General features: G+C 36.4%; 1 protein-coding gene across 3 annotated transcripts in view; it reads right to left on the bottom strand.

Moving 5' to 3' along the window:
• Positions 1-14,660, bottom strand: part of kdm6a (lysine (K)-specific demethylase 6A) — a 55,183-nt gene that overhangs the window by 17,158 nt on the left and 23,365 nt on the right. For all 3 annotated transcript variants that reach the window (XM_082174492.1, XM_082174493.1, XM_082174494.1), the window contains 4 exons: positions 10,309-10,429; positions 2,733-2,787; positions 2,237-2,271; positions 578-671 (listed from right to left, as the gene is read on the bottom strand). In XM_082174492.1, the coding sequence (XP_082030618.1) occupies positions 578-671; positions 2,237-2,271; positions 2,733-2,787; positions 10,309-10,429 (305 nt within the window). The remainder of the gene's footprint in view (positions 1-577; positions 672-2,236; positions 2,272-2,732; positions 2,788-10,308; positions 10,430-14,660) is intronic.

Genomic DNA, 14,660 nt, shown 5'->3' with positions numbered 1-14,660 from the left:
TTATTTCAAAATATGCCACATTACACATCTTCAGAATCGTGGTTGCAGAATTTCACAAACAACTGTGCAGAATTCCAAGCATTCAAATGCCAGTCATTTACATACTTTGATACATCCCCTGCCCTCTTGCATACTACTTTTTCTTACACTTTTGCCCAATTGTGTTTAACATTACTAACAAGACTGTCTTGTTTTTACCATTTCAGGACATCTTTTGTATACAAAATATGTGCAGAGAGTGCAGATTTAATTATTTGACAAGACTGAAAATCACAGCAAACATAAACACATTTTGACAAATGAAAATTACAGCAGTTTGTGATTACCGAATAGGGACTTTTTAAAATAATTTTATAAACACTGCACTCTAGAGCAATTTCCAGTTGATTAAATATTTAACAGCAGAGCATAACTAGAAAAATGTTTGATGACAGAAATAATGACTTTTCCATGACTTTAATATTTTATTATCTTACATAACTTTTTCAGGAATGCTAATCTCAAATTCCCTAATATTCACAGGTACTCCATTACTGTGGGAACCCTGTAAAGCAGGAAGCAAGTAAAGCACACTCACCTAATTGTTGGAGCGTAGTTGCCTTCACCTGTGCAGGGAGATTCTCTGTTTGTAACAGACTCTCGTAAGCTTCCTTTGCGATGCGGTATTTCTTCTGCAGACAAACAGAGAGAGGAGAGATGTTTTAGCAGACAAAAAGGGTCAGCGCTTTTATGGCCCCTCTGGTCGAACACAAAGGGCCTCGTCAGACTGACCACAATGTATGGTCTCAGGAAGAGATGAAACACACTGGACACTGACCAGGCCAGACACAGAGACACAGGGACAAACATCCAGACAGACGAGGGGGAGGGTCAATCCAGGCCAGACTAGACTTAACAAGTCTGACAAACACAGACATGCTCTGTATCAGTGTAACTTGAGAAGCCCTCTCAGAATAAGTGTTTGTTTTTCTTAGCGACCTTGACACAGATCTTTGTTGGAGCTGATGGCTGACCACCATAGCTGACCAACCCGACTCCAAACACACATGGGTCTAACAACATGAAAGCAATGTCATCTGTGTGTGGTGGACAATAAAATCAACCCATTGTAAACCATAGGTGTTGGTTGGCTGGTTAGTGTAGGAGTCATTGCTTATAGCAAAGTTTTAAAATCAGTATGAGATTAAATTGAACTATCCTGAATAGAAAGAACTAACTGAGTGACAAGAGTCTATCACTCATAACAGAGACCAATAATTTGAAGCAAAAATAGGAGGGCAGTGTGGGGACTGGTTGGCTTTACACACAAACCATCAAGGATACACCCTAAAAGCAAATCCATCAATCATGAGTGTTTGCAGCAGCACTAAACTGTGAGCAAAAGAAAACCCCAGGTCCTAAAACACTGTCCTGTCACCTCTATGGTCTGCTTCCTTTAAAAGCAGTTATCTACAACGCCTATAGACCACAACAGCAGGGTGCTGGAAGTTTTAAAAATCATATTTAATTGCCAAATTCCAAGTGAAGTAGAAGTCACAAAGTTTACTAATCAGAGAATATGATTACGGCAAGTAGGACTGTGGTGAGTTTGTAATGTCATGTAGTGTTTTCTGAAACAAACAAACTCCTCGCAACATCTGATTTGGTGTTTTGAGTTTGTAATTAAATTTGAATTTCAAGTTTTTATTAAAAACATGAAGATTCCCTTGGGGATTAATTTATTACAATATATAAGTGGTTCTCAACCATGGGGCTGTGGATTATTTAAAATATATTACATAAAAAAAAAAATGAAGGGCTGGGATAATAACATTATTTCAATATTGTTTGTATTGAAGAACATAAGACTATTTAAACATCTGGAATCATAAACAGAATTGTGGTTAATTTAATACATTAATACACAGTTTTTGTTAATAAAAAAAATAAAAAATTGTATAGAATTGTAATGATTTTTCTTTTAGAATTTTGTCATCTAAATACTTGACGCCACAGATTGAACCCGCTGTCTATCCCTCATAGCCTTGCCCTAATTTCCTTCAAATTAAATATGGCATCTCCTCTGACTAAGGTCTATGGATGGGAAATTACTTCAGAAACCAAGGTCTCAGTCAGAGCAAAGTCACTGCTGCAGTCTTTATCATACAGGACATATAGAACATTATACCCCCAAACATGAGTTATCAGTGAAACACTGCAACTTATGATAAAACGTTACAAAAAGGGGAACACTCACCTGAATTTCATATACATGAGCGATGTGGAACTGAACTGTGGAGACAAAAAGAGGAAGTGATCAATACTGGAAATCCTTTTTTGCATCCAAATCTGATATGAGGTCAAAAATAAAACCAGCGCCCTTTTCTTCACTGTTTCAGCTTGAGCGTTAATAAGCTTATGGGTGTACAGACACCGGGAAGGAAGAATATTAGCTTGCCCTTTGTGCACTTCAAGCATGTCATTACTGCCCGTATGCAAGGCAACATACGGCTGAATTTAGTCATGCAGTTTCCCTGGCAACTGGAGTCTCAGGCAGGATGGAGATGGTGAGAGGAAAAATCTAATTGAGGAAAGACTCAGCAAAGACGTGCCAACCTTTTTCCTTTGAAATCCTCTATCAAGGTGACAACACTGTCTTTACTGCTAAAAAATCCCTCATGCATAATGTGACAACGCAATTAGCAAATAAAAAGAAATTTACTAAAAATGAACATGCTTAGAATGGTACTTACTTTCAGCTTTGGACAAAGTGCAGGGTGTGGAGTCAATCAATGCCAGCTGAAAATGCTGCAAGACAAGGGTGAAGTTTGATTAGACTGGATATAGTTAGTAACACTTATAGATATTGGGTATTTTTACAGTCTGAATTGTCATTCTGAAGTCCAACTGTTAGATATGCCCATATGATTTTTTTTACATCCAAAAACAATACCAACATAATCCATCCCATAAAGAATAAAAAGAAATTGGCTACAATGAAAGTGCTGTTTCTGCAGACAATGAGTCCAAAAATAAGTTTTGCTACCTCTGATAATATGGAAAGAGCCGTATGGGAATAACAACACAAACCTCCATTGTTATAATGCCATCAAAAACAGATTTGACTAAATTCAGCTACATCATAATAAAATGTAATTATGAAAGAGAGACAAAGTCAGGACAAGCATCGATCACCGTTTTCCCAAAACAACCTCAATCACAATTCCATCCATCAAACTATCCCATGACTCCACATCTAGTGAGACAGTGATCATTGGACATTTGGATGTTGGCCATAAACTTATGAACCCCAGCTGTTTTAAATAACTGCAGTTTTTTTTAACTATTGAGAAACTGCCTCAGTACTATGTATTCACCAGGTGCAAAGGTTCCATTCATTCTATGGGTGAATCTTACAAAACCGGTTACTATTACCAGGCTTTCTTCAGTACTGGTAGTACTAAGCACCAGGTCAATTCAGAACATGCAAATAGGCGTGTTTGTGCGAGCGCTCTGTGAAGTGCATTGACGGTTTTAGAATCATGCAGCCAATCACAAACATGTTTGAGCGTGTGAATGCAACGGCCAATCAAAGGAGTTTAAGTTAGTCAGAATCCTTTTTCAAAACACCTCAGTTTGTGTGTGAGTGAGTTTTACATGCTCACAACCAAGTATAAACAAGACATAAAAGAATCATTGTACAGTATAGACAGTTATTTTATTTTACGGGAGTTGCTAATTCAGCGAGCTTGTGCTTTTTGCTTGGTTTCCGACTGACCAACCATATTAAAAAGCGGGACTAGATCTGTGCATTAGGTCTCGCACGGCTATAGACCTGCCATGTCACCTGTAATGCACTTCATTGTTTTTCATTATTACTAACTTTTTTATTTGATCTTTTTAATGCAATGTTCATTTAATTGAGGTTTCAATATATTATTAACTTATACTTTTAATAGCATTAATAATGAACTAATTTCACAAAAAATAATTTCTTTTATTTAAATTTATTTTTTAAAATAAAAGTTACAATAGTTTTTGCATATATATATATAATCTTATTATAAACACTTTACTATTAGTATATGTGAAGACTTCAGCTGCCAAATCCTCTAAGTCCATCTAACATTTTTCTTTTAAATTAGCTCTTTTTTTTTTTGGCTTCTATGTTTAGATTCAGTAATTTCACTATAAAGGTTATTAGTCAGTTATTGAAACGCCTTATTTTCAAAAATGTCACTTTTCCACTAGTCAATTCATTGGCATTTAAAACATTTGATTGTCTTGTTCATGTGTGCTTTTTTTGTGCAAATAGCTTTAGATCTGTTCTCTAATGTAGGTTACGGACGTTTCTGTCAGAGTTACAGCAGCACACGAAACTCTGGTGTGTTTAGATGCTACTCGCGAAATCATGTCATTACCGCTGTAACGCTTTTCTTTAGCCTTAAAACGGGCAGAAATATGAGGTTGATGACGTTTCCTGTTGACAGTGACTGAAACTACCACAGGCTCATCCATTTTATCATACTCCTCTCCATCTTTAGTTAAAAATCTCTTTAAACAGACTTTCAGTCAGGCAATTGAAAGCGAGCTCATATAAACACAATTATTAATCTTTAAAATCATGATTTGCTTTGCGTCTTCTGATTGGTTCTGAGAACTCTGAGACTTTTGCTGGCAAAGGGAAGTGGTGTTTAGAGGTTTCTGCCAATGAACCAGTATTTCTGATTGGGCTGAGGCTGGGATTTAGGGAACTAACAACAAACAATACTTGTAATTTTAGTTTAAAAATATTTTAACATTTACTAATAAATTTAGATCAAAAGGTGTATCTATAAACATTAGTTAATGCACTGAATTTTTTTTATAAACAAACATTAAAAGTTAATAAATGCTGTAAAAAATGTATTGCTCATTGTTAGTTCATGTTAACGCATTAACTAATGTTAACAATTGAGACCTTATTGTGAAGCGTTACCATAATTTTATGTATACAATAATATAATTGTACTGTTTTTAATTTATGCTTATTTGCATTTTTAATATTACAATATTTTTACAGTACTATAGAAAATAGAAAAACGCATGATGCATTACGGTAATGAGAAAATGGTTGCCATTATTTTACTGCTATTATTTTATAGGTCTACTCATACATAGCTACCAAATTATTCTGATTCAAGAGAGGAAACAGCAAGGTCAAGAGGAAGTGATCTTGTAGTGAGAGAGGCTACTGCTGTATATTAAGATGGGCACAGGGAGTAGAGAAACCCTCTGTGAGCAGCATGATCACAACACTAATCACGAACCGTTTGACATCTGCTCAGGTTACCAAGAAACCAGCCCAAAAGCACAGCCTCTGCTCCTCATTAAATAAAGCACTGAAACCTGTCCTAGCACAGAGGAACCTATCCACCTGCATATTCACAACTGAGGAAAGTGGCCATGCATTGCAATGTCCTAAATCTCATGTCCAGCGTTCAGACCTCAAAGACAGATTACAAAAGGACTTAAGACTTCCAACACTCCACATTTACAGCCTGCCTGTCCAGCATAAAACAATCACTGGAGTCAAATTAACAGACAATAATCAGAGACACCAAATTTATATTTTAGAATAATAGAAAAATAAAATGGTGCAACCAAGAGAGAATTTTCCTATGAATTACCATTCAAAGTAAAGCATTTAACAATCTTAGGACTTACATGCCAACGAATCATCACTGCTGTCAGTCGAAACAAGGAAATCATACAAACACACACCTATCTGCTTCATACAGACATCCTCCAGCAAACAAAAACATGGATTACTGACCATAGCAAGCCCTTTGTGCTGAGCTGGTCTCCATTGACCAACTGCTTCCTACACGTTTGCTCTCTCTCTTTCTCTCTCTCTCTCTCTCTATGGCTCTCGACTGGCAAGTAGATAATGCAGCAGGATTACCAGTGTGTCTCTCTCTCTAATACTGATTACTATTCAAGAGAGCAGCGGCAGCAGCTGAGAGATGACACGCTGCTCTCTCCTGCTGTAAGCTTTCGCTCTCTGCAGGAAATCGGAACAGAGGGATAGGAGTGAATGGGGAAAAAACAAGATGAAAAGACAGAAGAGGAGGCAGACTGTTCAGTGCATCACATCAGCAGGCATTAAAACAGTTCTATGGAACCAACATAGACAAGTTCTTTATATAAAAAATAAAATAAAAAAAGCCACTCAAAGCATCTTAACATGGTTAATGTCGAGAAACAGTGAAACAACAGCAACCCACGCTGCAGCGGCCTATGTCTAAACAGACAATATAAAATTAATTAATAAACAATTGTTAAAAAGTCTGAGGTTAGTACGATTTTTTTTTTAGCAATGGATGCATGAAATTGATCAAAATTGTGACTGTAAAGACAATGATAATGTTACAAAAGACTGTTGCTGTTCTTTTGGACTTTATAGTCATCAAAAATGTATCACTGTTTCCACAAAAATATTAAGCAACACAACTGATTTTAACATTGATAATACCAAGAAATTATTCTTGAGCACCAAATCAGCATATTAGAATGATTCCTGATGGATCATGTGACATCGAAGACTGGAGTAATGATGGCAAATTTCATTTCAGCTTTGTTATCACAGAAATAAATTACATTTAATTTTTTTTTTAAATAATTATGAACAGTTATTTTAAGTTATTACATCATATTTTTACTATATTTTTTATCAAATAAATGCAGCATTGGTAAGCATAAGAGACATCTTTCAACAACAAAAAAATCTTACAGACCCCACATTTTTTCCCACCAAACCCCTTTAAAAGGATACAAGTAAAGCTCCTATTAACAGGAATTGTGAAAGATAGGAATCTAAATAGATTTTTAGGGTTGTCTAGTTAGTTAGTGAGCATACTTGATCTACTTGAATTATCAAATCATCAAAAAGATGACTAGCTCTTAACTTTAAGGCGGAAATTCTTACAGCAGCCAATTAGTGTTATGAATTCTACCCATATTTCTAAACAGATCCTCTCCATTATGCAGAAGCTGCAGTAAGACAACTTCAGCCATGATGATTGAATAAGTTCAGAATGAAATAACACTAGTAGGGATATTCAAGTATAAAAAAATTTGAGCTGATCATCATATTTATGCTACAGCCGATAAACAATTTTAGTTATGGCCAACATAAAGGTTAAGATTTTGTAAATAATAAGCCTAATATCATTTGCTTCTAATATTAGCTAATACTGAAACAACAGACAAAAACACAGATATACTGCACAGGTATATCTCTACATGCAACTATGAGGATGTAAAAAATAAAAATGCATAAATATAGTTGATGCTATAGCTTTCCTGTAGCTCAAACAGTAGAGCGTTGGCGCTTGCAATGCCAAGGTCATGGGCTCGATTCCCAGGGAAAGCAAGAACTGATACGAATGTAAATGTGTACCTTGAAATGCAAAGGAAGTCGCTTTGGATAAGCGTCAGCCAAATGCGTAAATGTAAATGACCACACATTGACTACAGTCCTGAACAGTGATCAAACTTTTAAATGCTGATAACTGATATCAGTCCATCTCTGTCAATGCGATGTCAAAAGTGATGACACTGCAGTAAAAAAAGCATGGTGTTTTTGCAACAGATTTATGACGCATAACACTACAGCACAATGCTTTAAAACGCAGGCGTAATCCTTATGGTAGACACTTACTAGAGGGTTATGCTCAAGGAGTGCAGGGCCGCACGGGTGCATAAAGCTTTGTTCCCGTAAGTGGGATACACAGGGAGCCGGAGAGCACTGTCCCTGCCACCCCTTCCCCAGAGCAGAGGGAAGACTTATTAGCACTCACTCACTTACTCTGACTCACAATACCCTGAAGAGTAAGAGATGGTTGATGTCCAATGCATTGCATTCCACACCTTCCGACTCTGCAGTTCAATCTAAGAACCTCTCAGGAAGAGACTGTCTGACTGACAAGTAAAAACCACAATCACAGTCGATTTCTGCAATGTTTACAGTTATGTCTGATAGAAGATTCAATGTCATAAACCTCATGAACTTGACAAATCAGTCAGCACACAATAATATCAAAAAGCATCACAGATAGCCTGCTTTCTCCATTTCTAATAGCACTGAAGGCTCAAGAGTTCTTGCTGGTGTCCTTAAGACCGAGTGGGATGAGGAGAGGTTGGGAACAAGGGAAACATTTTTGGAAAAAAGGAAGTCAATAAGCTCAAAAATCAAATCCTCTGCACAGAGGTTGTCTTCCCTTTAGCCCAGATGGCTACTCAGCATGCGCACACACACTCTAGAAGAGCATGTCGAGAGGGAAAGGAAGGACGAAAAAAAAAGAAAGAAAAATTTGCACTCTGCCCTGCCCTCGGTGGTGACAATAAAAGGAGAGAGATTCATAAAAGAACAAGAAAATTGTTCAAAAACAAAACCAAAAAAGCAATAAAACACAAATAAGTAAAAAGACTATGCCAGTGTATTTACAGTTTAGACTGTGAAGCTGAACAAAATCACATAACGTAGGTAAAGACTCACTGGTGACTCAGTGACCTACAAAACAGTTACAGTCTGCCAAAAACAGCCTGCAGCATTATAATCCCTGACCAGAGTAGAAGCCAAGAGACTGGAAGAGCTAATTATAAGCCTGTATAAACTTTATATATAAACTTTTTTTATGCTCATCGATAGAGCTGCCCCCCTAATAGTAATCTAATTGTCAGTCGACTTGAAGAGGCCTAGTCGACCAAAAATGTTATTAGTCGGTTAATCAAAAAAACAAAAAAAACGCAGTCCGTGAGGGACAGATCGTTAACGGCGGGTCCTTGTGGTAATTACAGTATGTCGGGCAGGAAATCCAAACATTTGCCAATCTTCCATCGACCATAAATATGGCTTATCATTTGAAACATGTAAGTGCAACTTTAGATGGCTGCTCGTTCTCACATTAACCTAGATAAAATGTACGCTGTTATTAGGCACATATCCAAGTGTTTCTGCGGAGTGTGCCGAAAACACTGGTTTATCAATAAATTATTAAAATCTTCAGTATCCTTGCTGTTTTTTCACAACACATTCATAATCATTACTTTTGCCGATGTGCTGTGGCAAGCTTTATGTGTGCGCTTAAGCGCTGATTAAACTATGTATAGGCAATTAAAGGCTCATTATCATGATTTGGCTAAATAACATGTGCGATTAGACAATTAATCCCTTAAATGAACGACTAATAGTCGACTAGAATATTTTTTAGATGAGGGCAGCCCTACTCCGCTCAAATAACGCACAGACATGAAATTTCTAATACACTGATCCACTCCCTGCTCACATGCTCTGATAATAATAGCTTTGTAGGACATCATTATTTGGATAATTGGTCAAAAAATAAATCTGTTAAATCTGATTCTTTTGCAAAGAACTGAATGAAGAATACATTGATATTTAATATTAATATATTTTCTGTCCAATTTTAGTGTTACTTTCGATAAAAGTGTTATTTTAATTTATTTTTCTAAATTCAGAATCATTAAAATGATTGAATTTAATTTGAAAGTTGACAACAACAGATTTATAAATGCAAATGATAAGATACTCAAAACAGCACTTGCAGAATTGCATTTATTCTGAATCGAAACTGAAAACACTGCTGTTACAGTACTCAGAAACATGCAGCAAATCAGACAATACATTTACATAATTACATTAGAACAGTTGCCATGTGATGAGCGCACTGAGCCATATCACATTCTCACCACCAAGCATTGTCAAATTTCATAAAAAAAAATAATTTTAACAAAAGTTACCGGGCAACTGCGAATTAACCGTTTCAACTCTCATTTGATGTTTTGCATGGCTAACATACTAAGGGTTTCCCGCAGATGGTTAGATCCCACCATGAGTTAGTGCAGCACTGTTATAAGCAATCCATGCATGAAATATTGCAGTTTATTTAGTAATTGTTTAAGGCCATTTTGCGATTTCAAACATCATACAGTAACCTGCACTTCCCCCCTCCTCCCCCAACCAAAAGAGATTATCTTTCTCTGAAATACGCAGCTCTCATGGGTCATCATTTTTCAGGGTGGAAAACTGTAATCTGTATAAATACGGAAAAATCACATCTCTGCCAGAATTATAAAATGTATACATATTTTGAGACTGTAGCTTTAGCTCCAACAGTGGAGCACGGTGCTAGAGACGCCAAGGTCATGGTTCGATTCCCAGGGAATGTAATTGATCAAATGTAAATAAAGTTGCTTTGGATAAAAGTGTCTGCAAAACGCATAAATATAATATAGAGAGTGAGACAGAGCTGTTAATAGACATACCTTGAGGCTTGACTCATAGTTTGTGTTGACTTTAAACATCAGGCCGAGTCGTAGATGGATCTCCTTGGCTCTTGAGAAGCTGGGGTCAATGTAAAGCACCTCCTGAAATGCCTTTATTGCCCTGCGAAAGACAAAAACAACAAAAGAAACCTTAATGAAGGACATCCTTAAATTTGTTCATGTGTACAATGTGAATTAAAATGTGAAATGAATGCATAAAAAGCAGCAAAAAGCTCAATTAAATGGTCCATGTGCTTTAAAAAGAAAAGCTAGCAGCAGAAGCATCATTGCCAAGGCTAGTGAAACATTTGTGCCGCATGGTTGACCCTGTTGTAACCCATCTCCCTCTATAATAGAGACAATATTGTGTAAAATAGATCACAATATTAACAAATTTATTGAATTGTTGTATAAAACCAATATCCCATTTGCACTCGTGCTATTCGATACAAAAAAAACACTCGTGTGATACTGCAGTTGCTGCTTGTGTGATATTGCTTAACTATATCATAGGCTTGCTGCGATAGTCGATGTTACACAGTGTTCAGCCGCACACCTATTACAACACTTGCCCACCGTGGCACCGCCCCCCACCATCGTTTCGATTTTTTTAATAGCAATGAAAATCATTTAGATCAGTTAGAGAACAGACACTATGATTAATAAATATATATATATATATATATATATATATATATATATATATATATATATATATATATATATATATATATATATATATATATATATATATGTATGACATTCAAATTTATAATAGCCAGAGTGCCACACACACACAGTGAACCATAACACATGATCTCCACCTCTGACAGATATTGCAGCACGTGGTTGGCTCACAGCAGTGGGCTTTGCTTGCTTATACAGTATCTGCTCAGGCAAACAGAGGGTGTTTTTACTGAACCACAGCCCAATGAACTCAATGGCCCCAATCCCCCCTCCTCTCTGCAGAGCACTGCAGTACGTGAGAGCCCTGCTGCAAGACAGAACGAAAGCTTTATCATTTCTTTATTCCCTCTTTATTGCTCGCACATGAGCTGCAGCTATATGAGACTATCTGGCAAGCAATCAAAAATATCACAAAGTATGAAATTCAAGTGTCAATTAGATCAATTAGTATATGTCTGGCTTCATAAAACGAAATACAAAAAACAAACCAATCTGAGCCCATCGTTTAATCAATATAAAACGGATAGGTTTGTTATTTCAAACTGTAAAAAAGCTTTTTTTGTGTGCTGGAGAAAGTTCTGCTAGCGAAAGTTCTGCTAGCATTCAATTTCAGCTCAGTGGCAAGAACCCACAGAAGTCTGCCATTATAAATGGCCATATTTGCATATGGGCAATTCGTTTTGGACCATTTTTACTGAGACAATCACATGAACTGTAAATACCATGTGATTAATCAATGCTGATTGAGCGATGACATGAATTGCAATTCATTTTAATCGCCATTTCATGCATTTAAGAGGCCATTAAAAAACGTCAGGCACTGCTAAAATAATAGCATAAATTGCTTGCAAAACATTTAACATTGTTTTTAGAATGCCCAGCTGTTTGTGGTTGGCCTTCAATAGGGAAAGATATTAGGGGCTTAACAAGGGCTATTACAGCAAAATCTTGACTCCTTGTTCAATATGTATCTGAATATTTAAGCATTTGTACTGAACTAGCCATAAACTAAAAGCAAAACTAGTTTCATTGTTTCACATAGTCATGCACCGACATGAAAATTCTGGGCCGAAATGGAAAATTCAGGATGCCCTTGGCCAAAAACCAAAACCGATTTTTTTATACTTATTTTAAATTATATATTTAGCTATAATTGCATTAATATTAGAGTTTAATTCACTTAAATTAAATAAAAAAAGAAATAAAAAAAAGAAAGTGTATTTGTTAGCCTAGTCAATTAATGAAATCAAATTTAATCAAAATATACAAAAATAAACAAATTCAATTTAACATGAGGCAGTTTTTATATCAACTTTTTAATAATATAATTATGTATGCAACGGATTGCAGTGGATTCATGATCCGTATGGACCAAGCCCCACACTTCGGCACGCATGTGATTCTCTGATTAATTGCTTGCTAAGTTGAACCATTATAGAGTGAAAGCTGACCATTTGCACAAGTTTTATCTTGCCAATCTACACATTCAATTTTGAACCATTCAAGTGCAAGAAGAGGCAATAGAGAACTCTATTCGGTACCCACGCGCTGTTCTGTGTGCACAGCTGCGCACACACAGAGAGAGGCGTGTTTTAAAGAGTATGAAAACACCTAATTGATTCTTCTTTTACACCGTGGCTAGACTAACAAATAAACAGACGTCACCCGAACAAAATATCCCGTTACAGTTCAGTAGTAATGATTTCATGAACTTCTTCACTGAGAAAATAGAAAGCATCAGAACCACAATTATAAACGTTCAATCTTCAATCGCGCCTTACAATTCAGCTTCAATTATCACCCCGTAAGAACAATTACAGTGCTTTACAACTATAGAACAAAAAGAGTTAAATAAACTTATCACTTCATCTAAAACAACAACATGTTTATTAGATCCTATACCAACTAAACTACTGAAAGAAGTGTTATCTGTAGTGGAAGAGCCTCTCCTCAATATTATTAACTCGTCTTTATCTTTAGGTCATGTTCCAAGAACATTTAAACTGGCAGTTATAAAACCTCTCATTAAGAAACCACAATTAGATCATAATAATCTAGCAAATTATAGACCCATTTCAAATCTTCCATTTATGTCTAAAATATTAGAAAAAGTGGTGTCCGCTCAACTGGGCTCTTTCTTGCAACAAAATGATATCTATGAAAAGTTTCAGTCTGGATTCAGACCGCATCATAGCACTGAAACTGCGCTCGTTAAAATCACAAATGATTTACTTTTAGCTTCTGACCAAGGCTGTATCTCAATACTAGTTTTACTTGATCTTAGTGCTGCGTTCGATACTATAGATCACACAATACTCTTAGATCGACTACAAAATTATACTGGTGTTCAAGGACAAGCACTAAGCTGGTTCAAATCATACCTATCTGACCGCTACCATTTTGTCTATTTAAATGGAGAAAAATCGATCATAACTCCAGTAAACTATGGAGTGCCGCAGGGATCTGTATTAGGCCCTCTGTTATTTTCAATATATATGATGCCACTTGGAAATATTATAAGGAAACATGGAATTAGTTTCCATTGTTATGCTGATGACACTCAAATATATATTTCATCACGGCCGGATGAAAACGCTACATTTTCCAAATTGACAGAGTGTGTTAAAGATATAAAAGATTGGATGACGCGTAATTTTCTTTTATTAAATCCAGACAAGACAGAGGTAATACTTATCGGTTCAAAAAACCGCCCACAAAACCTCGCACAATACAACTTTAACATCATAGGATGTCCTGTTACTTTATCCTCTACAGTAAAAGACCTGGGTGTTATACTCGATTGCAACCTGTCTTTTGAAAATCATATTTCTTATGTTACAAAAACAGCCTTTTTCCACCTTAGAAACATTGCTAAACTACGTAATATGCTATCAGTTTCTGATGCAGAAAAGTTAATTCATGCATTCATGACCTCGAGACTGGATTACTGTAATGCTTTATTAGCTGGTTGTCCTGCATCCTCAATAAACAAGCTACAGTTAGTCCAAAATGCCGCCGCTAGAGTTCTTACGAGATCAAGAAAATATGATCATATAACACCGATTTTATCATCACTGCATTGGTTACCTATAAAGTTCCGTATTAATTACAAGGTATTGCTACTGACTTATAAAGCCCTAAACGGCTTAGCTCCAGTCTATTTAACGGATCTTCTATCGCCCTATAATCCATCGCGCTCTTTGAGATCACTAAATTCAAGGCTTTTGGTCATACCTAGGATATCCAGAACCACCAAAGGAGGGAGAGCATTTTCACATTTGGCTCCAAAACTCTGGAATAGTCTTCCTGATACTGTTCGTTGCTCAGACTCGCTCTCCCAGTTTAAAACTAGATTAAAGTCGCATCTCTTCAGCCAGGCATTCATATAATCCTACAGCTCAAACTACAATCCGGCCTCTATCCAATGCCAGAGGAGAACTGGCCCCCGACTGAGCCTGGGTTCTCCCAAGGTTTTTTTTCTCCATTAAGGCACCTGATGGAGTTTTAGGACACCATTAGGTCACTTGATGGAGTTTTTCGGTTCCTTGCCACTGTTGCCTTTGGCTTGCTCAGTTGGGGATATTTTGGGGATATTTAATTTAATTTTATCAATCAATAAATTCCTCTTGAAACAAACTTTGTTGTATTATTTTAATTTAATACTG

This window comes from Leuciscus leuciscus, assembly GCF_965113295.1.
Source record: "Leuciscus leuciscus genome assembly, chromosome: 7".
NCBI classification, from domain to species: Eukaryota; Metazoa; Chordata; class Actinopteri; order Cypriniformes; family Leuciscidae; genus Leuciscus; species Leuciscus leuciscus.
This window is presented reverse-complemented; position numbering and strand designations above follow the sequence as displayed.